Source organism: Nyctibius grandis, chromosome 2 (assembly GCF_013368605.1).
Source record: "Nyctibius grandis isolate bNycGra1 chromosome 2, bNycGra1.pri, whole genome shotgun sequence".
Taxonomy (NCBI): domain Eukaryota; kingdom Metazoa; phylum Chordata; class Aves; order Nyctibiiformes; family Nyctibiidae; genus Nyctibius; species Nyctibius grandis.
The window spans coordinates 47,125,925-47,152,765 of record NC_090659.1 but is presented as its reverse complement, the minus strand read 5'-3'; the positions used below and the strand labels follow the sequence as shown (position 1 = coordinate 47,152,765).

Genomic DNA, 26,841 nt, shown 5'->3' with positions numbered 1-26,841 from the left:
GCCCGCCCGGCAGCTTGCTTAAAATTCTGCTCTTCACCTGCAAGTCTGCACAGCTCTGAAGCCGCCTATTGTTATTTAATATGTACTTCACAGAGGAATTGAATTGTTCCAATCAAGATTAGGGCTGCGTTTCTCTAGGTGGTATGCAAAGCACGTCTGCAGTCTAAACTTTCACCCGTTTCGCCGCCTGCCCTTTCACCATGCCCCACAACAATCTCGCAGATAGTCCAGGCTCTTCTTCATTCCCTTTTCCTGCTAAATTCATAAGTGCCTCTTGCCAGGCCCTCACTGCAACCTCACTGAGGGTGGCTCCTACATCAGCATGCCAGTCACGTGTCCCCATTGGGTCAGATCCCTTTTTGCAGCCCATATGCCGTGCAGAGGAGGGTCTCCTCAGGGGCTCCCAGTGCAGCACCGACACTCGCCCTCCTTGGATCACCCATCCGTGTCACCGAGCCCCTTCAGAAACCGAAAAGGGGTAGAGAGCAGCCTTCAAAACATGAGCTCTTGGGGCAGATGGCTCTTACCATCTGAGGAGCAAAGGAGCAAGCCCAAGGCTTTTGATAGTAGAGAAAGAAGAGGGGAATATTAGGTGAAACCTTGTCAATACATTGACCCAGACAAATCTGAGAAGACAGGAGAAATGGTGGGTCTATAAGTAGTGCCCAGCCCTTAGAGCAGGGAAGAAAACAAGGCTCCTCTTGCAGCAGAATTGCAAGGGGCATTGAAGCGGTGGTGTGACAGCATGTTGCATTGCTGGACGCATGGGGCATCTGGGAACGAGCACAAGTGGGGCTGGTCCCAGGGCATGGAGGCCACCAGCATCAGCCACAACCCCTGCCACTGCTCAGTCCTTCCCAGGGCATGAGCCACTGCTGCAGATGGAGGGACAAGCTGCAAAGCTCCCTTTGCTTTTCAAACGTCTGCTGAGATGATGTGGCTAGTTTTTAGTCCCTGAGCTCTGTAAGGGAGCCACAATTGAGAAGCAAGAGTTGCCCAAGCAGCAAGCTTTTTATATAAAAATAATCTAAACGTTTGGTTTTTACCAATTATATAAACTTCTTAGCGACCAAAATATAACTGACCTTTACTTTTAAATCTGTGCTCAATAAAAGAGGATTACAATTGTTTGTGAACTTTGCGAAGTCTGTAACATGGCTGGGGGAAAAAAAACTTAATTTATATTTGTCTAATCCCTAATAGCTGCTGACAGTCTGTGAAACATAGTTTTAATTATTTTCTCCTTGCTGAATCTCAGGTCTCATCATTTAATTAAAAAATAGCACATTACCAACAATTGGGACTAAAAGGAGAGTTATACAGTAGGAAAACCAGGAAATTACATTAGCACCAAACAGTGACAAATATGTCCTTCTTATTGCAGCTCTATCCTGAGACAGCAGAACATTTGCAACTCCCCTATCAAAAAAAAAAAAAAAAAAAAAAAAAAAAAAGCCCTTAAGACTTTTTCCATTTATCCTGGGCCTCTTGAAAATGTCAATGTGGTCTCTGCAATAAAAAGAATATTCTAAAGACTCCCTGCAGTTATTAATGTACAATGTACGTATCTTACACATTGGTGTAAAATAAGTGCTACTTATTTTTTTATCAGAATCATTGATGCATGAAAATGACTATAGAGCTAATCAACAGCTAATGACTATATTTCAGGAGCAATGCTCTGTTCAGAGGAAAAAAATGGCTGCAATTTACAAACAATTATTGACACCATGAAGCACATGAACCAATGCCCACAAGAGAGCTGAACATTATTTCAAATTTCTTCAGCAATACTTGTCTTTGTTCCTTCATCCCAATATAATTTTTCCTGCCTGTAATACTGTGAATATATTAAAGGCTAGTGTGAATTTATTAAAGACACTAGAACAAAAATGCAAAAGCTAGGCTTCTGATGGGTAAGTCTAACAGCCAGCAATGACATGACTATTACCGGAGCACTGTATCCATGGGACTCTGTGCAAAGCTCTTTCTTGCATAAGACATTGTCAGTCACAACATGATCAAGACCTCACCTCTCACAGGCCCAGTATAACCCTGCAGGACTTCAAATTTTTAAAGTCTTCCCAGTTTCTTTTTCAATGTGCAGTGGTTTACTGCTCAGAGTAACTAGAAGTATGTGAAGTGGCTGGAGCTGGAGGTGATGTGCCTCAATGCTCGCTGAAGCCTCCCAAGGAGACAGATTTATCACTGGCTCCTGAAATGAACCAGTGAGTTCCCATTAGCCTAATTCTCTAAATATAGCTCTGTGCCTTGTTTTTATTGCCATCTCTGTGTAGCACAAGGGAAAAGCATGAACTAGTCCAAGGTATGAATCCGAATTCTCCTCCACTAACACCGGGGAGAGAACAGCCCATCCATTCTACACTTGCATAAACAAACACCCAAGAGGTACAGGGCAGTGAAGAAGCCGATTACCTCTGGCTCTCACATTTTTCTTTTTGAGTCACATGCAGCTTGAGACACGACTGGTTTATAGTCTGAAATGATGTACCTTTACTTTAGGTTTTAACTGCAAATCAGTCTGCTTACCCCAGAACAAACATCTGGTCTTTGCTTAGAAAACAAATAGACAACTTCACGCCTGCCATCAGAGCACAGCTACTCGAACATCTGACAACAGTTACCAGCAGCATCTGATAGGAAGGAGAGATTTTCAAAAGAATAAATACCCAGCTGCGACTAGAAATAACCAGATTTGGGTGTCTTACTAGAGTTCTGCAGAAGAAAACATCAGTATTTTTAAATCACTAATATAACAAAATAGAGGAAAGCTGCTTGGTTCTTGAAAAATCAGGCAGATTCCTCTTCCAGTCTAAACTAATATTATGAAGAATTTACAAATACCTGCAGATGACCACAGCAGAAAAAACGCGCATAACCACAAAAAGATATTTGAAGAGAAAATAGCACTGAGGTACACGTTCTTACAGAAAATGTTTCCCTAAGCAAAAATAGATGCCCGTGCCAAGTATGCTCTTTAACTCTTTCTCTGAAAATGTAAACTCATTTCAAAAAAGCTCACTCAGGCTTTTTTCCTTTTATTTAGGCAAGTATGAGAAATTACAAAACGAGACTGAAGATTTTCTCAGCATACACCTCGTTTGCAAGTAGTACAGAGTTGTTCACACTCGCAGAGTTTGCTTTTGTGTAGAAAAGGAAATAAAATCTAGACAGTCCTTTGGCCTGCGCTAACTGCTGCTACATTAAAGAAGTACAAATATAACTATTTCGAAACTATAAAGGGTGAAGGAGGCTCAATGAAATGGAGATGAGAATATAGCCCAGAATATATTGACACAATTTAAAAATAAACATAAAAAAAAGTACTTATGGGGTGAGGAGCAGGAAAAGAAGCTGCTGCCCCAAAGCTTGTGCACCTGAGCGCAGTGCCCTGCCGGCTCCCGGTTTTCCAGTTTAATTTAGGGAAAAGGTTACCATCATCTATCATGTTCCACGAGTTGTCAGAAAAACCAGCCCTATGTATTTCATCATTAAGAAGCCCCACTGGAGAGGTGTTTTAAATGCCTGCAATGGAGGTTAGCTGACTACTTGCCAGTTGCACTGTAGCTCTGCCCTTTCTTCCAATTCAGAAGTATATTAACCAGAGGATAATTGCACGTGTTCTCATCCACAATCTACAATGACAATAACAAACAGCAGATCAAATGAAAAGAATCTTGCAGTCTTCCAAAATATTCAGCGCTTTGCATTTTTTAAGAGCTATTTATACATCTTTCCTAAAACTTCTTAGGTATCACAGGTGACTGAAATTAAGAGTGAAAAAATATTATTGAAAACTTCTTAATAATATATGTTTAACTTCTAAAGCTGCAGTAGGCTACATTTTTATTTAGTAAACGATTTAAAAGGAAATTATATTTTTATTAATATAATTTTGTATATGAAAGAGTTCGAAACTTGAAGGGAAGTGATATTTTAACACAAAAATTATCTAGTCTCCACAGATTTTAGCAAAGGGATTCCAAAACATGCAAGGTATGCCAGGCTTCTGCATTTTAGATACATCTGTTTTTCTATGATAAACGCACTATAGAAATGTAATAAGAAAATACTTGCAAAAGTCTGTTAAATACCTACCGTCACCAAAAATTTTACAGAAATACATGTTGACAGTGAAAATATGGAAAAACAAGAAATGAATTTATATGCACTTACTTAACAAAAATACCTTCCACCTACCACACATGAAAATAAGGATTTTTTTTTTATGCAAGAAAGCTGTTACATGAAGAAATACCTATTGGTACAAATGGTCCAGCAACGCATTGTTCTTTACCAGAGAAACTATGCACTGTTTACTAATTCCTTGAAGCGGCAAAATCACATGCATCTCAGTGACTTGATTCATAGACAGATATTTCCATCATAAATGTAAAAGAAACCTTACAGGCTGCTGACAGCAATGAAGGGTGAATGAAAGATTACTGAAATACAGCTAAATTGAGGGCAGCTTAAGAGGCCTACGTTTCAGTTCACCACACCATTTATTTCTTGACAGTTCAAATTTTCGGTATAATCCAAAGGATTTATTTTTAAATCTAGACACCCATTCATATCAGCGGGCAAACCTTTAACTCCATAACTTGAATCACTGACACATCTTAGCCATCAGAATAGATCCATGATCAGTAGTTCGCAGCAGGACTATTGTTCTGATTTGAAAGACCCACCCAAGAAAGACCAAGAATTCAGCTTTGCCCCCTCTAAAATCACAGAATCACAGAATCACAGAATCACAGAATCAACCAGGTTGGAAGAGACCTCAGGGATCATCGAGTCCAAACATTGCCCTGACACCACCATGTCAACTAGACCATGGCACTAAGTGCCATGTCCAGTCTTTTCTTAAACACATCCAGAGATGGTGACTCCACCACCTCCCTGGGCAGCCCATTCCAATGTCTAATGACCCTTTCTGTAAAGAAATTCTTCCTGATGTCCAACCTGAACCTCCCCTGGCGAAGCTTGAGGCTGTGTCCTCTTGTCCTATCGCTAGTTGCCCGGGAGAAGAGGCCAACTCCCACTTCACTACAACCTCCCTTCAGGTCGTTGTAGACTGCAATAAGGTCACCTCTGAGCATCCTCTTCTCCAGGCTAAACAACCCCAGCTCCCTCAGCCATTCCTCGTAGGACAGACCCTCCAGACCCTTCACCAGCTTGGTCGCCCTCCTCTGGACTCGCTCCAACACCTCAACATCTTTCTTGAAGTGCGGGGCCCAGAACTGGACACAGTACTCAAGATGCGGCCTCACCAGTGCCGAGTACAGAGGGACGATCACTTCCCTAGACCAGCTGGCTACACTATTCCTAATAGAGGCCAGGATGCCATTGGCCTTCTTGGCCACCTGGGCACACTGCTGGCTCATGTTTAGCCGGCTGTCGATCAGCACCCCCAGGTCTCTTTCCACTGGGCCGCTTTCTAACCACTCTTCCCTCAGCCTGTAGAGCTGCATGGGGTTGTTGTGGCCAAAGTGTAAGACCCGGCACTTGTTCTTCTTGAACCTCATGCCGTTGGTCTCGGCCCATCTATCTAACCTGTCCAGATCCCTCTGTAGGGCCTTCCTACCCTCCAGCAGATCGACACTCCCACCCAGCTTGGTGTCATCTGCAAATTTGCTGAGGGTCCACTCAATCCCTACATCTAGATCGTCTATAAAGATATTGAACAGCACCGGCCCCAGAACTGAGCCCTGTTCTCATACAATACCACATCATGGTTTAAATAAAAAAGTCCACCAAAAGAAAAAACAAACTAGGAATTTTTTTCCAAATTTTACTATGTGAAGTATAATTTCTCCATAAGAAAAATATGGCAAATAGTGGTGAAAACACCAATTCGGGTGAGGCAGACCTGCCATCACAAGGCAGGAACGTAAGAATATCTTTCTTCCCCTCAGGCAAAATCCTGAACCAAACTCTCTGTTCTGGATGTTTTAGGAATGAAAATCCTCATTGTGCAAACCCCCGCTAGTCTACTCTGGACTGTCAGTTGGACCTCCTCAGCTGAATTCCAGCAGGGCTACAAGCCTCCCCAAAGTTAGTCATCTCAAAGGTACGTTAGATGCAAACCAGACAGTCAGAAAGACCCAAGACAACGGCCTTGAGCTGCTTGTGGAAGCACAGGGGAATCCACAGTCTCTCGTACAAGGATCATGTTACTGTCCCGGCTGCCTGGCCTCTCTGATGGAAGGGGTGTCTTGAGCACTGATCAATTTCTAGAAAAACAGTTCTGTAACCCAGATTAGAGATTAACGGGATAGTTAAACCAACTATCTCTACATCTTCATTTTCAATTTACCTTGGCTAATTTATTTTTTAATAGCATGCACAGATTTCTTGACCAGGACAATATAAGATCTCATTTTCATTGAAGGCTCTTCAGTCTGACCCATAGCCCCATCTTGACTTTTCTCCTGTAAACAAAAGCCAGCACTGTTGGAAGCACAGTTCAACGCAGCTCATCAGCAATCAACTGGAAGAACTATTGTCTAGAAAGGCAAGGATGGAGGTGAGTGCAAGAAGTGGCACATCTTCACCAAAGGTTTTCCTAAAGAAAGATTTGCTCAGTACTCAACATGCTCAAAATCAAAATAAATGTTTGTTGGGAAATCTTCACTTCTGGATCCTTATACTGGGATTCCTTTTTTCTTTTCAGCATGGCAGCAAAACAGATAAACCTGAGGAAAAAAACCTGGATTCTAAATACAAAGGAATTTGGAAGGAACAGGGGACTGCAGGGACCTTTTGGGACATCTCTGATCTCTTCATTTTGCAGATATCCTATCAGCTGATCTTCTCCACAGAACTATTTAAACTCCATTTAAAAACAACAGTTTTCTTATAGCTACAACTCTGTGGAAGCCTTTTCCAGAATCTGATTCCAATGATTAGAAACAAGTTTCTCACTTCTTATTTCTTTCTCACCTTCTCAAAGTAAATACATTTCCAGTCAGCTTGCTTCAATTCATTCTTGTCTTGACAAAGTTGTTTCCTTAAAAGCAACTTCACTCCTGTTTATTTTGATTAAAGGCTATTGCTAGATATCATGATATAACTTGACAATAAAGAGGGAAAAAAAAAAGTTATTGCCTAGAGCTTCTATAGAGTCAAACTGAAATCAACACACAGAAGATGTGTTGTCTTTATGGCAACAGTGAGAGCACTGGTACCATCCTTGAGTGGGATGGTACCTGCTCACATTTATAAAGCCTAATGATGCTAATACTGCAAAAGCTTTCTTTCCAGCCGAGGGAGCATGGAACAGATTGTACATCACATGTACAAGTGGTGCTTCTGAGCACTGGAGGTGCTTTATAATCCCCTTGGCTCCTCTGAGTAAACGGTTCTGTAGTGACCTGGAGATGACAAATCCAGGTACCTGAGCACAAACACATTTTATATTTTATCACTTTTTCGAAAAGCTGGAAATAGATGACTCACCAGCAATCTGCCTTTGACCCAGTGCTGTGACGAGTGGGTTGAAACTCTCTTAGGAGAAGTTATACAGCCAAGTATCAGGTGATGGATAAATTTTGCAGTGAAAACAGTGGTTCATATGAAACAGGCTTTCCCAGTATGAGGGGAAAAAAACCATCACACCACCAAAACCAAAACTGAGCACCGAGTGCATATAAAATAGTATTAACAGGGCATGAGGGGGTAAAAAACCATCATACCACCAAAACCAAAACTGAGCACTGCATGTATATAAAATAGTATTAACAGGACAATTATATGTAGAAAAAAAATACTACGTAAAACACCCTGCTTTCTGCCTTCCAGACCTGTTTCTTGAATGGATTTCAAGCAACAACAGCTGAATCTAGTATTATAAACATTTGAAGTACTTACTACCTCTGGAGACCTGCAGGCCCTCTAAAGCGATTAGGGTTCGTTGTATCTGTGCCAGCCTTAATCCACTTCCCCAGATAATAGGCATATAAAATAGGACACATGTGCCACAAACCTAAACCAGGTAAGAAAAATAAAAGGCCAGCCCCAGATCAAGGACAATCTCTAAGGAGCAGGATCAGACATGTAAAATGCTTTACTTAAGGACAGTATTCCACATAGAGGATTCGAAGTCAGATCAGATAATCCTTGCTAAAAGAATACGCAATAAGATTTGGATCTGGATTCTTTTAGGTTTGGGTCTTATTTACTTGTTTAGCAGGTTCTGATCAGCTACACTTGTGCAAAGCCACTGATGAAGTACCAAAAACTTCATTATGATGGAAGTCATCATTTTATACGCAAAGGAAAATGGAGACCTGAGTTATCATTACTGGTTATGATGTATGAGAGTGGTGATCACCGAACTCCTCTCTGAGAAATGGCTATATTCACAGTTTGGGCAGTCATAAAAATAACCTCTGTACCTGAACAATGTACAACTCTGAGAGGTGCAATTCTGGGCTCCCCAGTTCAAGAAAGATAAGGAACTACTGGAGAGAGTCCAGTGGAGGGCTACAAAGATGATCAGAAGACTGAAGCATTTCCCTTATGAGGAGAGGCTGAGGGAACTGTGTCTGTTTAGTCTGGAGAAGAGAAGACTGAGGGGGGATCTTATCAACACTTACAAATACTTTAAGGGCGGGTGTCAAGAGGATGGGGCCAGACTCTTCTCAGTGGTGCCCAGTGACAGGACAAGGGGCAATGGGCACAAACTGAAACATGGGAAGTTCCACCTAAACATAAGGAAAAACTTCTTTACTTTGAGAGTGACAGAGCACTGGAACAGGCTGCCCAGGGAGGTTGTGGAGTCTCCTCTGAAGATATTCAAGACCTGCCTGGACACAACCCTGTGCAATGTGCTCTAGGGGAACCTGCTTTGGCAGGAGGTTGGACTGTATGATCTCTAGAGGTCCCTTCCAATCCTAACCATTCTGTGATTCTGTGATTCTGTAACAACAAGCATGCTGCCCCATAGTGCCTTTTCTACATTCATTTTTAGAATAGAGCCACCCATCAAAATATGCTCATAGCATGTAATTTTATTTTCAACACTCTGAGCTCCAAAAACAATGAGCCAGCTTTTTTCTCTATACATTTTTAATCATCTTAGGATAGCATGTGACAAGTGGCAGACGCTGTGGAAGACTGCATGTTGCATCTCAAGAGCATGGCAGGCAAAAATATTGAATAAGTCAATCAACACTGCTCTTCCTGAGACACATTCAGCCTCAGCATACTGGTGCCTGCTGCAGGGATGCAGTGCAGCTGGGAAGACATTGCACAACGCCACTCACAGCAAAGCCATGGGAGCATAAGGCTGCCAGGCATAAGGCACCAACTCTGGACCCTGCTACTCATTCAAAAAGTAACATATACGCTAAATTGGATAAAGTATTAATAAAATGGTAAGTTAAGCTTGTAAGATGGTGGTGGCTAGCTCCGAGACGCCAAGACTTTGATGAGCAATTAAGAGACACTGGGAACAACTCTTATTTTTTCAGACCGTGCCTGAGCCTAGGACCAGCAGCAACACCTCCGTCCTATTCCAGTGACAGAAAAGTAGGTCAGCATGACAGGGCCAAACAAATACCACTATAAATCCCATCTCTGATAAGCTGTCCAAGTTCATTCTTGTTTTATTGCACATTGCTCAGGTTTCATCCAAATCATCAATCCCCACAGAGCGCCTGGTCCGTGGTAACGTAACTCATGTGGTTACTTTCCCTTTCCAGTACTACAGATGGCAACAACCAATTGTAGTCATTTGCCCTGAAGAGACTCACAGACACAATTTAAAGAGAATGTTTAAATATGTAATAACATATAGAAACTACTAACTCTGGACAGATTGTATTAATGACTTGTGTTTGTGCCACATCTAGGACCAAGTTCCTTCTAGAAAAATGGAGGCTAGAGCCACTGCACCAAATTCGCTTCTCATGTTTACTTATTAAAATCCAACAAATTCCATGTATTTAGCTGAGAACATAATGAGAACAAAATGAACCATGTGAACTATGTCTTGCAGTATCTTAGTATCCTTTCTAAAATGCAAACACGAATGTTTGGGGCTGACAATTGTAACTGTTATAGTCATTACTAAAGCCAGAGTTACTCAAGTGATTTCTGAATTGAAACTTCTCAAAATTCAGAGTTTGGGTGCTGGATGATCCTGTTATTTTTAAAAATGTATTTGCTGTTTCCAGTTCTTTCTCAAACGGTGAATGGCGCTTGCTTTCCATGGTTCTCTCTCTTACGTCTCTTGTACATGCATCACACTATTATAAATACATACAGGGAGTACACGTAACTACCCAGTTAAATGCATGGCAACATCTGTGTGATAAATAGTGGAGGCACGTGTTGGATTATAAACATATATGAGAAATACATTTCATAAGTAACTGGGATTTCCTCATCTGTGGCTGTCCACGAACACATTTCCCACTTATATGAGAAATGGTCTGCTACTCCAAACACCTAAGAGTTGTCATACGAAAAACCAGCTTGATTACAGATTACATGTGCCCCAGATATGTGAACACCCCTTTCCAGTACCTACCCTCTCCTGTGCACATCCAAAACCATATTGTCTTCAGTTCTTTACTAGTGCCTCTGGTTTTATAAAAATAACACAAATTTCATGTCCTGTACCTTGGGATGGGATTCATCTAAACTAACTTTATACCTTTACACAACACAGATATCTACAGCTGAGCTAGTCACCAGAGGACCCCTTTGTCGTTCACAGGGTTAAACTGGCACTTGAAAGACTTGATTCATCTGGCCAGCTGTAGATATTTACCTTGGGATAAGACAGATCCAGAACTAGGAGTGACTCTCTACCAGCCGTAAGGGGATCAGTGGATGAACAGCTCTGATGCAGGCATTCATATTGCAGACATTTATGAGCTAGGAGATGTGTCACAGGTGGCTTCCAGGCACAGATGCCTGAGACCACTGGAAAAAGGGGATGTTTTCATCTTCTTGGCAGAACCTGGCATTTTCTGTCAACCTTTGAAAGCTCAGGAAAACTGTTAAAAATTGTGTCTATGTTGTTCATGGAAGAGTTTCCTTATTTCACATTGAGAGGTTTTTCAGTCTCCTTGGATTACTGGTAAATTAAGGAGTTTCACAGTCAGAGAGGGGAAAAGGAGTGCTTGTAAATCTCCAAAACACTCCTAAAATTTATTTTTCTGTGGTCAGTAGGGTCTTAAGGTGATGCAGCTTTGCAATATAAATTTTATCAGCATTGTTTTGTTACAGATGCATTACAAGTAGCAAAACAATAAGGTAGGTCATTCCCAGAGAAATATTAATTGATCTATAATGAATACCATGCCTGGTGGCAAACCGTCCATGTACACAGATATACGAATATGCACTCCCACAACCTCCTCCTCTGCACCTCCTTATTTCAGCGATCTAATTCCAAACTGCCACTTGCCTGCAAGCTCAGTAGCAGGATTTTCCATGGGAAGCCAATGGTCTTTCTCCCTAACTCAGTGTTATGGCTCTTTCACATGGAAGTGTGAAACTGCCTGTAACTCCTGTTCCTACCCTTGCTGAATGGTTCGCTTCAGTGGGGGCAGGGGTGGTGTCCTCCTCTCTTTCCCTCTCTCTCAAAGAGGTATCTAAGAGAGATGCTGAGGAGAAAGATTAGTGGCTGCCCCATATTCTGCTGCCAGTGGGTTCAAGTTTCAAACAGTGTTGTATTACCCGACCGAAAGAAAATGGACTTTTGATTACGTGGTGATGGAGGTAGAACTTCCCAGGCACATAAGGGGCAAGTACAATAGTGTGATCCTATAACCTCTAACTATAAAGATTATGGATTGAAAGTGAAAGGCTAATGGTCTAGTTGAAATTTCAAGATTTTCTCTAATTCCCCAACTTCTCAACCTCTTTTTTGAGACCTTTAAATTAGAGGCATTGTGGTTAATGTATTTTAAATCGACAGGAATCAGTACCAAGTCCCTGACATGTGTTTGGTCCACAGCAAATTATCTTTCTCTTTTGTGTTTGCTCCATTTTTCAAAAAGTCTGGGAATAGATTTACCATACAAAGGTATTAACCAAATACATGGGAAAGTACTGCCAAGAAATGTTAGCAAGGAATAAATTGATCGATAGAAAATGGCTTTCCTAACTAACTCTGTGGGTTCTGAATATCAAAATAGTTACAGATTACAAGACAATATGTGCTGATGTGCTACCACTGGTTAAGCTCATACATTTTCACAATTTATTAACTGTTTACTTACTCCCTCCCCATTACAGCAATACAGAGACTATTTTTTTCCCTCTTTTGGATACAAATTGAATTATTTTCAGACAGAATGAAAAAATCTGCCTGAGCTGTCAAGTTAAATCAGCAATCCTCTACCACACAGGAGTTAGGGATAAACCCTTTCTTACACAGTACTGTTTTCAGGATGCTTCTGACCTGCCAGCAAAATGATATCACAACATTTCAGTCGCTTACCAGTCCAAAAGTTTCACTCCGAAACACTTTCACATAGGGCAAACATAGGTTTCTACATAGTGCAAATTGTAGGTTTATCCTGTGTTTCTTTAGATCATTTTCCAGGCTAAAAAGGGTCAATACTGCAGGCAGCGTTAGACATGGAGACAGTTTTCCTGCCCTGTGAACGCTTTTGAAAGATGGAAGATAGTCTTCTCATTTAGAGGGATCTAATCCTAATTAGGACAGACACAAAACACTCCGTGCTCCAAAGCTGCCTTCTTATTTAGCAGTTAGAACAAATAAAGTAGCCAAGCTGCATCCACATACCCCATAAAAGGCAGGACCTGGGTGCCTACCCAAGTCCAGGGATTCACATCCAAGAAAAATACTGTGATCACCAGGATTTGGTAGCTCAAAGGTGGATTGCTCATTATCCTTCTCAGGTGGGTCGCTCCATCTTTCCCCCTAGAATTGTCCTATGGCTGTATGAATAAGCAAATATTTATTAGATGGCAAAAAAGAAGCCCTATGACTCTGAAGCTTAAATCCCTGTACCAATGTGTACAAGTATGGGACCTGTTTAAAGATCACAGTTACTGGGATAAAGTAGACTGTTTCCTTCTCTCTAATTTTGACCAGAATCCCACTTATGATCTGAAAAGCCTTTTGTAAAAATTAACCACAAATGACATGTTTCTGCAAAGAGTTTTCATTTTGTGAGAAAATTCCAGACTAGCTTTACGTGAGGACCACACACTCACATGGACCAAAGATGTTGATGCTGATGAATTGCTGCTTTCAGCTGTAGAATTTAATTATTCTCATTCTGTACAGCTGGCGTTATTGTGTGGCGATGTGTTTGTCTTCTGACACCTCGGCGGGGGGGGGGGATGAAATGAATTTTCTAGATTCACAGTGCCAAAGGGACAGTTTGAATAAGAAATGTTGCAATAAGACCTGCCTGACTATGTCTTCTGGCATGAATGATGAATCCAGGTTCTGTAGATCTTGTTTTCTAGCAGCGCTTACAGACTGGAAGCATTTCTTTAAAAACGTTACAGGATAATTACACTAAAGTTAAGCCTATTTTGACAGATGAAAGAAATGAACTAGCTTGTACCGTCTGATTTCTAGCCTATATTCCTGAAGGCCTTCCCTTCACTTTTACAGGCCAGCAGGTCATTAATACTACTCATTTTCAGTTTGTCAGTCAATAATCACTTACATGGCACTACGTCTTTGGAAATGACAGCTGAGACAAGATCTGATGCACAGTCTTCCTTCCACAGTGCCTTCCTAAATACCAGTCTGAGGCGGTTGAAAGGGCCGAATGCTCTATATCTGATAGTGACACATTCACCCAGCCTCTCATAAAGAAGGTTTAGGGGAAGTTTCCAGCGCTGCTATGCAGGAAATGTCTCTACTTCGATGGCATAATGAAGTGTACGAAGCAGAGCAGTCCCTGCCATTGGACATTAATGAGAGTCAAGATTATTTTTTGCTCTAAGGCATTTTAATTGTATCACAAGCAGAGGCCATCTGGCTTAAGAAATGAATATTCAGTATCTGTAGCAGAAGCAGAAATACTGGAGAGGGAAATGGTACCTTCCCGGCTTCCAGCTTGGACAGTACCCGTCACTAAAACTGGTGTGTTGCACAGTTGGTTAAATTGCAATTTGATGCCAGACCAATGTCTTTTTAGCCTATTATTATTGTATTACTTAGTTATTGTTTACTAGTTCGGACTTTTTGTCTTCAAAAGAAGATCACTTTATGTTAAAAACTCCTAAGGGATAACACATTTCACCACACTCTGCAGAGAACTGTGACAGCTTGTCAGCTTTTATTTACTGAGAAGTCACAGGGAGAGAAATCAATTTATTTTTTTGAGGAATAAACATAATTTCTCTCTTGCGTGTGACAGGTGCAATCCTTGTTTATTAAAAATGTAGAGAAAACATTTGCAAAATGAAAATTTAAAGAACAAGTATCACAGCAGACAATAACATCCCTGAGAAAGAATCGAGCTGAGAAAGAATGAAACCATGACTTCTAAACAGCAGGCTTTCATTTCACAAGTTTGGTGACTGTCACTGGCTCCTTTAGCTTGGCCTATCTTATTTCTACAGGGATGCCTCTCACTGCAGCTTGCTGGAAAAAAACAAACAAACAAACAAACTGATTTGGCAGAGAATTTTACTGAGCTACTTATGAAGACCAGAAGACAATGTTTCACAGTTCTGAGAAACTCAAGCTGTTAATAGTTTGAGTAAATTATGTACGTATCATGGCCTATTTACAAGACTGTAGCTTTATTTGCTTAAGTACCTAAATATCTTGAGGCAGCTCTGAGGTGGATGTTGAGCTGCCAGCCTTGTCTGCCACACCGAGCCACCTCAAATACAAGCAGCCCAGTGAGAGTGGGGGCCAGGCTGCAATCCCTAGGAGGTATTTAACTTGAATGCAGCTGGGACCAGTGCTGGCGGAAATGCATTTAAAGGTAGTGGAGGCTCTGCCATAATATTTTGGAATTAAATCAAACAACATGTTGACTCTCTCCCAAGGGAATGTGATGTGATAAACCCGTGATGTATTTCCTCACCGGAGCTATCTGGGCTGTGTTGGCTGTCACGAGCGTCAGGTTGCAGTGGGTGAAGCAATTTCCTGCATCCGTTTAGAAACCACTCTGGAATACTTCAGGGTGATAAAAGTTAGTTGAGCTGATATGATTAGAGAGCTATCACCTCATTTTCACTGTATTACTGCCATAATCCTAGAAGTAAGATTCATATACGTGCACTCGGGAATGAAATTCCAAGGGAGAAGAAATCCATAATATCAGCTATCAGCTAATACTATCAGACAACTGAATTTTCTTGTACTTGCTTTCTTATTTTTCTCAGGGGAAATTTACCCTAGTGCACAAGACCAACACAAGATCCACCCAGGCTTGAATGCTGGATACTACGGCACTCAGTACGGTGCTACTGAAATCGCCAGGCAGGCTTTCAACATGAGCTTGCTGTGGAGCTAAACAGCGCCTTGGGATGCAGTTCTGCTGGAGCTGAACAGGGCATACCTATGTGATGAACTGCTCCTGCATGTGAGAAAGGAAGGCAAAGTCAATCCCGAATGCATAAACATATCTTAAGCAATAAGCAAAGAGCAGAAGTCGGAGCTGTAACTCAGAAGTCTAAGGGAAGAGTGATAGTAAGAGTTCCCCTCTTCTTTGGCTTAGAGGAAAAACACATCGAGTGTTATAGAAAAAAAATGCTAAAATCTCAACCTCGATAACTGAAGCATTCAGTTATCCAATCCTGAAGTTATTCTGACTCAAAAAGCAATTGATGCGTTTGCTTTTCAGGCAGTACACACACCGCGCCTCCATGCAAGTCAGTACGTCTGTCCGTCACCTGTTGTAAGGCAGAATTCCTTTAGAGCGGTATCTCATCCAAACAATAGGGAGCGATCAGGAACTATCATCGGCGTCACTACTATTAGAGCTGTAAATATGAGACTCCCTCTTGTGATAAATCCAAACTCATTTTATGTGTGTTCAATGACAGCCCATTCAGTCTCTAAACATGGTCAGTATAATATGAAAATGTCTCCCTGGGCACACCAATAAAACTGAATGGGATTGAATGCTGTCAACAACAAGAGACTCAATTCTCACTCTCAGACACAGAAATTTTGTCAGAATTTTGTGGCTCTGGAGGAAATGCTGAGCACAACTTAAACATCAACATGAAACTGTTACGTTAGCAAGGTGAAGTCAGTCCAATGAAAGAACACCACCACTCGAGACTGATATTTAAAATGGCAGTCACAAGAAGCAAAACAAGTTTAATATATATGGTCTGGCAAAGCTGCATTATGCTTCTTTAAGAATGCATTACATATTATGAGCATTCGTATTACGATTTTATTGCAATATTCAAGGTGTACTCAGAAGATACTATTGATTTTTTTAAATATGGGTTTATTTGTTTGCATCTTATTTCACAGCCACTCTTCCAGCCTCCAGTTTCATTTCTAAAATTAAAGCTAGTGATATTTCCATATCAAAGTTTAAAATTAATTTGCTTTGTGGGACATGCCCCTTGATCTAAAATACTTCATTTTAATTAGGACGTTTAATTTTCTCTAATGGAATTAGGTTCCATTCAGTTAATCCAAAACTACTTTCTGAAAGAGTTACAAGCAGTAAATTTTCTCATCACAAGTCCTCCTAAGGCTTGTCCGCATGAGGAGACTGCACCTACGCGGCTAAACTGATTTCAGATTGATCTACTTACATCACTACAAAACGTTACTGAAGTTAACCTTAACTGGGTCTGCCCCACTTCTGGATCGGTTTTATGAAACAGCTTTAAGTTTCCTAATGCAGACCAGGAATAGACAATAGAAAATCAGGTACCATTACAAGTATGTGTTAGGATGAAAAAGCTAAATGAAAAATGTCCCAGCTCCCAGAGCACGAGTGTCTGGACCTGCACAGCCTGGAGTACAGCCCCTTCCCACTACCATTTTTGTACAGCTTCCTTCTTCCCTTTGCCCTCTTCTTTATAATGTGTTGCTACATGTAGACCATGCCAGATCATGTCTGCTTCTCATTAAGAGGACGTACAAGACATTTCCGAGGAACACTTTGCATATTCTGGCTCCATGTTAGGATGATGTTCTGCCCCCATGCATGCACAAAGGCACAGGGACAGATCAGGGCAGAGATAAGCAGTGCATGGGCACAGACAGTGAAAGGCATTCCCTTCCCTTACTGTGAGAGCTCGCTCCCTCCATTTAAAATGAGTGTTTGCTCTGGGGAAGGCCTGTCTTTATCAATTTTGTACATCTCAGCAGCACAGAGAAATGCACTAAATGTCATATATTATGATAGACTTCAAAACACCTTCAGCTCTGTGCTGACTACAGCTCTCACAATGTAGGGGCAGAGCAACAAAATGTTCTAAAAAACTGCGTACCTTGAAAAATAGCCAGGCTGTCATCCATTTGGCCACTTTTACAACCCAAGAGATATGCTTGTAGAGATCAGTATTCACCACTCCAGGGTCTACTACATTAGCAGTCACATGGCTTCCATTTGCAGTCAGAAGATGCTGTAGTTGATAGGTAAATAACACAAGGGCAAGTTTGCTTTGGGCATAGGCTCCATGGGGTGAATATGAACATCTGTGTACAGGAGAGAAAGAGAGAGGGAGATGCACATAAAAATAATCAGAAAGAAAACAGAATTGCACAAACATCAAATGTACTGCATTTTGCAATATCCAGCAAACAAACAGCTATACATTGAGTCGTCAGAAGAAACAGCTAATCACTGTCAGGCGTGTTGTTTGCTGGAGTTCTGGTGATTATGCTGTCAGACACCAAGTCTGATTTATGGCAGGGGAAAAAATTATAATAAAATTACATGGTACCTGCCAGAATATTTATGTCAAACTATTTAAAATAGAAATGCTGTGGCACCAATCTCCAGGATATCATCACCCAGAGGCCTTCAAACTACCCTCCCCTTCCTCACTGCCCTCATCCCACACACACATACCCTGTTCCCACCCAGTAAATCTGCACCTGATCATGCTACTCCTGGTTATTATTATTTGTATTGCAGCAGGACCTACTAGTTTCTGATGAAGGCTCCTGTGTTGGGCACAGGACAGATGAGTAAGGCAATCATTGCACCTGCCCCAGTGACACACCAGATTACGCACAGCTAAAGAGATGGATAAAAAGATGGGGCAAGGAGAGCGGCTGCAAGTGTAACCACAGTTATGCCATATACAATCTTTAGAGAAAAGATGTCTGGCTGGGTCTGTGCCAAACAGGAGGTGCGACGAAGGCACACAAATACTGAGAGTTATGGCAAAACATTACCTCTTGAGACTCCTGTGCACCTCCCTCATCTGGATGCTGAATTTGCCTTTCTTTCAAATCAGGCTTTCTAGGGACTGCTGATTAGTTGGGTTTCATTGCATGCAGGCAGCAGTATTTTTTTTTTTAAATAAGCAGGCTAGTTCCAGGCAAATTAGCAGGTATGTCACTTAAACTGCTCCTCCCGACTGGGGCCTCAGCATCACTTCCACAAATTCCTATGCCATGACAATTCACTCTTGTAATTACTACAGCCTCTCATCTAACCTTTTTTGTGCTTAGCAGAACCAGACTTAGTTCCTGGCATTACAAACAACTCATAGGCAAAGCAGGCGGAAGCCTAAAGCAACAGGCTCCTGGGGGCAGCAGAACAGCTTTGGTACTGATCCCCTTGCCTCTGCCAGAGCCTGGGGAAGGGGTGCTGCTTGCTGCTGCTGCCGATGTAGAGCGAGGGGTTAGGGTCCGTGGGGCAGTTACGCTCTCTCCTTCCCCTTCGTTGTTGTCCTGCCTCTGTGACAGCCGCAGCTACAGCTCCATCCTCTACACCTTCACCCTTAGTGCAGCAAACACCCAGGCTGGGGATGCTCCTACTCTGCTGAAAAGCCTGCCTTTGGTTTTCTATGGCTGCTACTACACAAAAGGTTTTTATTTTGAATGAATAACAAATACGTCTCAGAGTTCTTTTTGTTATTCCACTCTCATTGAATACCTTATTTATAATACCCTGCACACTTTGCCAAAGAAAGTCCTGGATGCCAGCAAACATGCTGACTCTGTAGAGGTATAAGGCTACTGAAGCAATTTAACTGTTCATGTTATCTACATGGACTCAGAAACTGGGAGACACAATGGTAAGTCGTACAGCTCAGCTACAGGAAGTAAAAGACAACAACACTGAATCTCCAGTGCATCTCTTTTTTTTTTTTTTTCCTTCTTTTTTTTTTCCTGTTCTACTCTTGTTCGAGCAAATCACAAATAAACAGGCTACAAAAGTGTTACATAAATTGAGAGAGAATAAAAAAGGACAGCTGATCATAAACAGCCCTTGCATCAACCAACGGCCTGAGCTGTAACGTGCTGGATAACGTAGCTCCATCACCTGCACCTCGGGGTAAAATGGGCGATGTTAAAGAACGATCACTGCATGAATATAAAAGTGACTTGGCATTAGTCAGGAAATTGCAGTTACATTTTAAATTCAGTAACGTCCATGCTCTGATCTGAGACACTCAAAATGTCACCTTATGCTTCATGCATATTTCAGCCCTTTTAACTTGAAGGACCAGATCCTCAGCCACTACGAGCTTCCCCTGCGCAGCCGTGCGGGGCAAAGCTCATGCCACCCATGGGAAGAAGCACTCATCCGAAGCCGCCTCCAGCGACCAGCTCTCAGCCAACCCTGGCACTTCTCCATCAGTGCCACCATTCCCGCACCGGTGGATAACCCAAGCTGGGGGACGGGACAAGCTTCCCGAGTTGACTTAGAGTGATCTTGCCTGGCAAGTGGCTCGCAGGGAAGCAGGGCTGGGGACTACACTGAGTTGTTCTGCTTGGGTCTAGTCTGACCTTCAGTAACCTTCAGATGCCAGGCAGGAGGATGGTGAACACTCCCCACGACTTCCCATTCCCACATTTTGTGCGAGTGCTGTTTTGACTTACCTTGTGGCAATGAAGCATGAACTACAAGGGCTGGATCCTCAAAAGCCTTGTACTTTGCATAGATATCTATGTCAGAGAAACATGAGTGCTTAGAAGATATAAAAAGCTATCCAATCAACGAGGAAGCCTTTTATATCACAGTGCAGAGATGCAAATGATTTGCAAGGCAGCAGGGAATCAGACTTCAATAACATACTATATATATATATATATGAATGATATAAAATTGGATACACAGAGCAGACACTTTTGGCAGAACCCCTACAATGATTACCTGCTCTCCTCCCATTTTCTCTGTGTGTGCTTTTTGCTTTCCAGGAATCTGACATCAATGGAGTACATAAAACAGAGGAATAACCTGTGACATAGAACTGACAAGGATTTTCGTTGAACAACTGTTCTCTTTTTAAGACCCCTTCTTATTAGAATCATGTTGTTTAAATGCCATGTTGGAAAAAAAATCAGCACTGGTTACTTGATTCCATTACATCCGGTCTTGACTCTATGTACCAGAAAAATTGGAGCACATAGGCTCCTGTACCTCTACCATGATTGAAACTCCCATGCTCATACATGTAGAATCTCAAAATGGTTTGGGTTGGAAGCGATCTTTAAAGATCAACCAATCCAACCCCCCTGCCATTGGCAGGGACACCTTCCACTGGACCAAGTTGCTCAAGGCCCCATCCAACCTGGCCTTGAACACTTTCAATGATGGGGCATACACAGCCTCTCTGGGCAACCTGTTCCAGTGTCTCATCACCCTCATCGTAAAAAATTTCTTCCTTATATTCACTATAAATCTACCCTCTTTCAGCATAAAACCATAAAATGTATTCCTCTTACATGTGGAATTATCTGGCTTTAAATTCCATGCATCTAAATCTATCCTCTCTTGGTGCTCTATGCTCTGTATATACATTTTCTACACTGAATGAAACTATAATTGTATATTAAATAAAATAATAATATTGACATTATGTATTTCCACATTGCTTTCATTTCCTGAAGGCTCTAAAGGCTTTCTGAAATGAAAGTACATACAAGAGGACACCCAGCTCAAAGCAGAACACAGCTTACTAGCAAACTGTGCTGGCACACCAGTGCACAGAATCACAGAATCACAGAATCACAGAATGGCTGGGGTTGGAAGGCACCTCTGGAGATCGTCTAGTCCAACCCCCTGCCAAAGCAGGTTCACCTAGAGCACATTGCACAGGAACGTGTCCAGGCAGGTTTTGAGTATCTCCAGAGAAGGAGACTCCACAACCTCCCTGGGCAGCCTGTAAAGGTATGCGAGGTGCCTGCAGTGCTTGGACCCCTGAGGACACAGTGTATTGGATTCTTCACAGCAAGGCAGGCAGACCCTCAATCAGAGAAACTTTACCTCCTAACTAGGTGGCCAGCCAGGCAAAAAACTGGTAGCTCCCAGCTCCCAGTGGTATACACACATGCTGGCCAGTCAGCTAGAGAGCTAGCAGGTACAGGTGTTCAACTGCCCAGGGATCTGTCCTAATAAATGCTGCCCACCAGGCTCGAGCTACGCTCGACAGCCTGTGCTGTGGTATGGCACAGTCATCAGCTAGGAAAAGTGGAGCAAGGACTTGGTGGGAACAAGTCCAGTGGGAAGGAGTGGTATGCCTGGCGTCAGTAGCTTGGAGAAGCTCATGCCCGTCCACTCATTTGAGTGGGGCTCTCTGTGGACCACTCTTCCTACCATGGAAAACAGTATCCCTTGGGGGATGAACCCCCTAGAGCATTTTGCTAATCCGGTGCTGATAAAATAGGGCAATGCCCAACTCACTAAATGGAAACTACAGGAGGAGTTAAGGCAGGCAGGATTTAATTAGCTGCTTTGAAATCTGGCCAAGAGAGCAGCAATATACAAGAACTTCTTCCTTTTAAAATAATTTTTTATTGATTCTATACTAATGAATAAAGGATCAGGATAAGGCAGGCTATGCATTTTCTGTTCAACTAATTTTCAGCAGAAATTCTTATTTTTGGCCTAAGATTTTTTGCAACATAGACGGACAAGCTTGAATTGTCATTACAAAAATTAGGGAGGAGAAGAGAAAGGGATCATTTTGCATTTTTGCCAAAACAAAATAAGTAAGTATTCAATTCTGGAGTGAGTGTCTTGTGGTTTGCTGATTTTTTATTTTTTTTTCTTTTCCACCAGAAGCTGATTTTACCACTCATCTCCATGATGCTGTCTCCAGCAGCAGTCTCCCTAGCATTTGTAAAAAGTAATGAGATGCCAAATTTCAAACCGGAGCCTGCAGTGGCTAATTAGGTGTTTAAATATGGACTCAGCTGCTATCCATGTTTGAAAACCGGATCCATGTTTAGCACCTCCCTTGGCAGCCAGTCTTACTCTGGTGCCTTTCCTGTCTGGCTTTAGTCAATCTATGTTCAGCAGAGGTCTCCCATTTACATCCAGTGATACCATGTTTAGTGAAGAGCATTAAGTAAGCCCAGGGAACCCACTGAGTAACAGGGGAAACAAAATTGCTGCTCAGCACAGACCACTTCCCCTGCACCTCCTGCGCATCGGCTCTCACGCTGCTCTCAGCTTTTTCTCTTTCATTAACGGTTGCTTTTGCATTATGCACACATGTGGAGGAAGTGGATACAGAGTGACTGAAGGAAGGGTGCAGAGACAGCACCCTTTCCCTTCCCCACCACATCTTCCTTCAAGAAAAGGCTCAGAGGACCCGTGACCATACCGACCAACACACAGCTACATTTAACCTGGCCAGTGCTAGCACTGACGCTCTCCTGATGTGGACATCTTTCACGCCGCACTTGTGCATGTCACCCTCCCCTCACCCATCACTATGCTCCTCAATTTCCAGCGTGTTAATTTGCCTGGAGGGCAGCGTGCGCCAAGATCAAACTGCACAACAACCCAATTGCTATGTGCTCCATTAAAAGGCAAGTGATGCAAAACGTGGGTGACATGCCGGGGTTTTTAATGAAAGGCCCCACAAAATTGCAATATATGCCTTAGGACGAATCAGTGAATTAAGCAAAACACAGACTTGCTGTATTAAAATGACTGAAGTTTCCTAATGATTTATGTATTAATCTTGCAATACATCATCACCATTGCTTAGTCAAGAATATAAGACTATTATTAAACACTTATGAAGCTTTCAGTCTTACATTTTCTTTCCCCAGGGAATGCAGCACAAGATTTTTCAAGATTTTGATAAATTTTGCAGTTTATTCTGAAGCAGCTACAGAATAAACATATTGCAGAATATAGGTATGTCTTTTCTGGTTATCATAAGCAGTTTCTTTCTTTCTATGATAAACTAAAGCCTAAGTCCTAAATACTGCTTGTTAGATTTAAGCAGACTTCTTGACAGTACTACATATATTTACTCCATGAAAACATTTGCTGAGTCTCATCAATTATGATTTTCTCTCAATAAAAAAAAAAAAAAAAGGAAAATACAGAGATAGAGAAAAGACACAGTTGGAGAAATTAGAATACATGTATTACCACTGAAAACTAGTATCTTGGCAATTGAAAGAAAAAATATATACATTAGTAAAACAAAACTAAAATCTAAAGTGTTAATGTATCTATTTATTCAGATGTTGTTACAGTTACCTTTTGTACAGTAGCTGCCCTGTTACCAACCACTACTACAGGCTACCATCTAGTCACCCCTTTCATATACATGCCTGGGTATTTTAGGTGTTCACTGAACAACTATACTTCATGTACAACTCTTTCATATACTTGATATACATATCAAAAATACATTTATAAATATATACATGAAACAGTCAAGGTGGCCTTAGCATACCCTCATGTATTTGAACTTGAATACACTGGCAGCTGTAATTTCGGTGAATAAGGACTCAAGCGTTAGGGACTCCTGAAGTGCCCTCATGACCCTGTGATGGACATGGCAGAAAGGAAGGCTACAAGACTGATAAATGACATCAGTGGTTCTATGAAAGCTGAAAAGCAAACCCTTGACGTCCTAGTTGGTTGCACCGGGGTTACTTAAGCAGCCTGGGGCAGGCAGCACTTTCAGAGCAGCCCACCCAGCCCAAGCTGTGCTGTGGGGGTTTTTTAAAGCCATGCTTCCCAACTTTCAGCACTTCACTGTATAAATACTTAGCATTCAGTGACTAGGTCCTTGTTATAGCTTGTAGGAAATGCAGAGGGAACAAAAATTAACTTACTGTCTTTGGAGGACTACATTTAGTGAAGGAACCTGGAATATCTTTATTATACAAATATTTATGAAAGGCAAAATTAGCAGGGGCTTCTCATCCTGGGCATAACTGTCATCCAGATGTAATCAATGCATCATTTTTTCATCCAGCTGATCCCTGCTCCTAATGGCAGGAGGTGAGATCACAGAATCACAGAATCACAGAATCAACCAGGTTGGAAGAGACCTCAGGGATCATCGAGTCCAACCGTTGCCCTGACACCACCATGTCGACTAGACCATGGCACTAAGTGCCATGTCCAGTCTTTTCTTAAACACATCCAGAGATGGTGACTCCACCACCTCCCTCGGCAGCCTATTCCAATGTCTAATAACCCTTTCTGAAAAGAAATTCTTCCTAATGTCCAACCTGAACCTCCCCTGGCGATGCTTGAGGCTGTGTCCTCTTGTCCTATCGCTAGTTGCCTGGGAGAAGAGGCCGATTCCCACTTCACTACAACCTCCCTTCAGGTAGTTGTAGGCTGCAATAAGGTCACCTCGGAGCCTCCTCTTCTCCAGGCTAAACAACCCCAGCTCCCTCAGCCGTTCCTTGTAGGTCAGACCCTCCAGACCCTTCACCAGCTTGATCGCCCTCCTCTGGATTTGCTCCAACACCTCAACATCTTTCTTGAAGTGCGGGGCCCAGAACTGGACACAGTACTCAAGGTGCGGCCTCACCAGTGCCGAGTACAGAGGGACGATCACTTCCCTAGACCAGCTGGCTACACTATTCCTAATAGAGGCCAAGATGCCATTGGCCTTCTTGGCCACCTGGGCACACTGCTGGCTCATGTTTAGCCAGCTGTCAATCAGCACCCCCAGGTCTCTTTCCGATGGGCCACTTTCTAACCACTCTTACCCCAGCCTGTAGCGCTGCATGGGGTTGTTGTGGCCGAAGTGTAAGACCCAGCACTTGTTCTTGTTGAACCTCATGCCATTGGTCTCGGCCCATCTGTCTAACCCTTCCAGATCCCTCTGTAGGGCCTTCCTACCCTCCAGCAGATCGACACTCCCACCCAGCTTGGTGTCATCTGCAAATTTGCTGAGGGTCCACTCAATCCCTATGTCTAGATCATCTATAAAGATATTGAACAGCACCGGCCCCAGAACTGAGCCCTGGGGAACACCGCTAGTGTGGACTTTGCCCCATTCACCACCACTCTCTGGGCTCGGTCATCCAGCCAGTTTTTAACCCATCGAAGAGTCCACCCATCCAAGCCCCGGGCAGCCAGTTTGTCTAGGAGGATGCTGTGGGAGACAGTGTCGAATGCCTTACTGAAGTCTAGATAGACTACATCCACAGCCCTGCCCTCATCTACTAAGCGGGTCACTTGGTCATAGAAGGAGACCAGGTTGGTCAAGCAGGACCTGCCTTTCATGAATCCATGTTGGCTGGCCCCGATGCCCCGATTGTCCTGCATGTGCCGTGTAATGGCACTCAGGATGATCTGTTCCATCACCTTGCCTGGCACCGAGGTCAGGCTGACAGGCCTATAGTTCCCTGGATCATCCTTCCGACCCTTCTTGTAGATGGGTGATCTCAAGAGCCCTCCTGCTCTACTGACTGCCTTGCTGTGTGCAGCTCCATCGCTGTGTGCTCAGCACATTTTCTCAAATGTATGAAACATGGACTCAAAGGATGGTCTTCTCAAAGTCTCACCAGAATCAGTATCTTAAGAAAAAGTCTAATTTTTCTGTTTGTGTACAATTACTGTTAATTTCAAATGTTTTTGATTATTTTAAACATTGATGGCAAGTTCAAGTTGTAATTACTGTAATTCCATTCTCCCAGGAAATAGATCTCTTTATAAAGAATGATATAAATTGCCTCTTCTGAAGCATCTTTTTTCTACAGTCAGTTCATATGCTACAGTGTTAAGTACTTGCTAATATTTGAAGTGGTATTTGAGTATAATGGTATCCTTTCATTCAATTTAAAATCTCCATCAAACAAATGAATGAGTAAATAAATAGAAGCAAGGAAGGTTTTGCATTGCTGCAGTCAAGAAACAGATCAAGGCTCCAAGACCTACATTCTGTGTCCTCATGACCCTTTTGAGTGACGGGGAAAACATCATGGCCACATATCTTTTCATATTATCTCTTGGATAATCTGGATCTCAGGTTATTGAAGACTGTCAAACATCTTTTAATATTATCTCTTGTATTATAACAAAAAGAGCTCTGAGGCACTCTCCACCCACTTGTGGAAAGCTTCCTAACTCTCCTCTAATAGAGCTTTTAAGCTGAAGGAAGCAATGTGTCTTCTTATGGTTTCTTCTCTCCCACCAGAATGCACACAGGGCCACGAAATGGCACGGTAATAATTTGAACAATCCAAAATCTTATTTCTGTTTTGATAAAACCATCTTAAAACTGGTGTAGACTTTTGCAGACCAGCTGCAATGCCAACAGGTACAGGAGAGATTAAAATGTGGAAGTTTTCTGCACCCATGAAACGACTGATAGTCCAGACGCAGCAAGAAAGGCTTTTGTTTGTGTGAGACTGTACATCACCAGCAGCTCTCGGCCTCTGTCAGAAAAGATGTGGGATTTAAATGAGTGTATGAAAGGGGCCTGTGAAGAGGG

The 26,841-nt window shown here is 42.3% G+C and overlaps 1 protein-coding gene across 3 annotated transcripts in view; it reads right to left on the bottom strand.

Moving 5' to 3' along the window:
- The window catches only part of DHRSX (dehydrogenase/reductase X-linked), a 182,005-nt gene that overhangs the window by 15,791 nt on the left and 139,373 nt on the right, over nucleotides 1-26,841 (bottom strand). For 2 of the 3 annotated variants that reach the window (XM_068424279.1, XM_068424287.1), the window contains exon 6: nucleotides 17,446-17,653. In XM_068424279.1, coding sequence (XP_068280380.1) covers nucleotides 17,446-17,653 — 208 coding nt within the window. Of the gene's footprint in view, nucleotides 1-3,574; nucleotides 3,657-17,445; nucleotides 17,654-26,841 lie in introns of all 3 variants that reach the window. The other variant, XM_068424280.1, reaches the window with a different exon arrangement.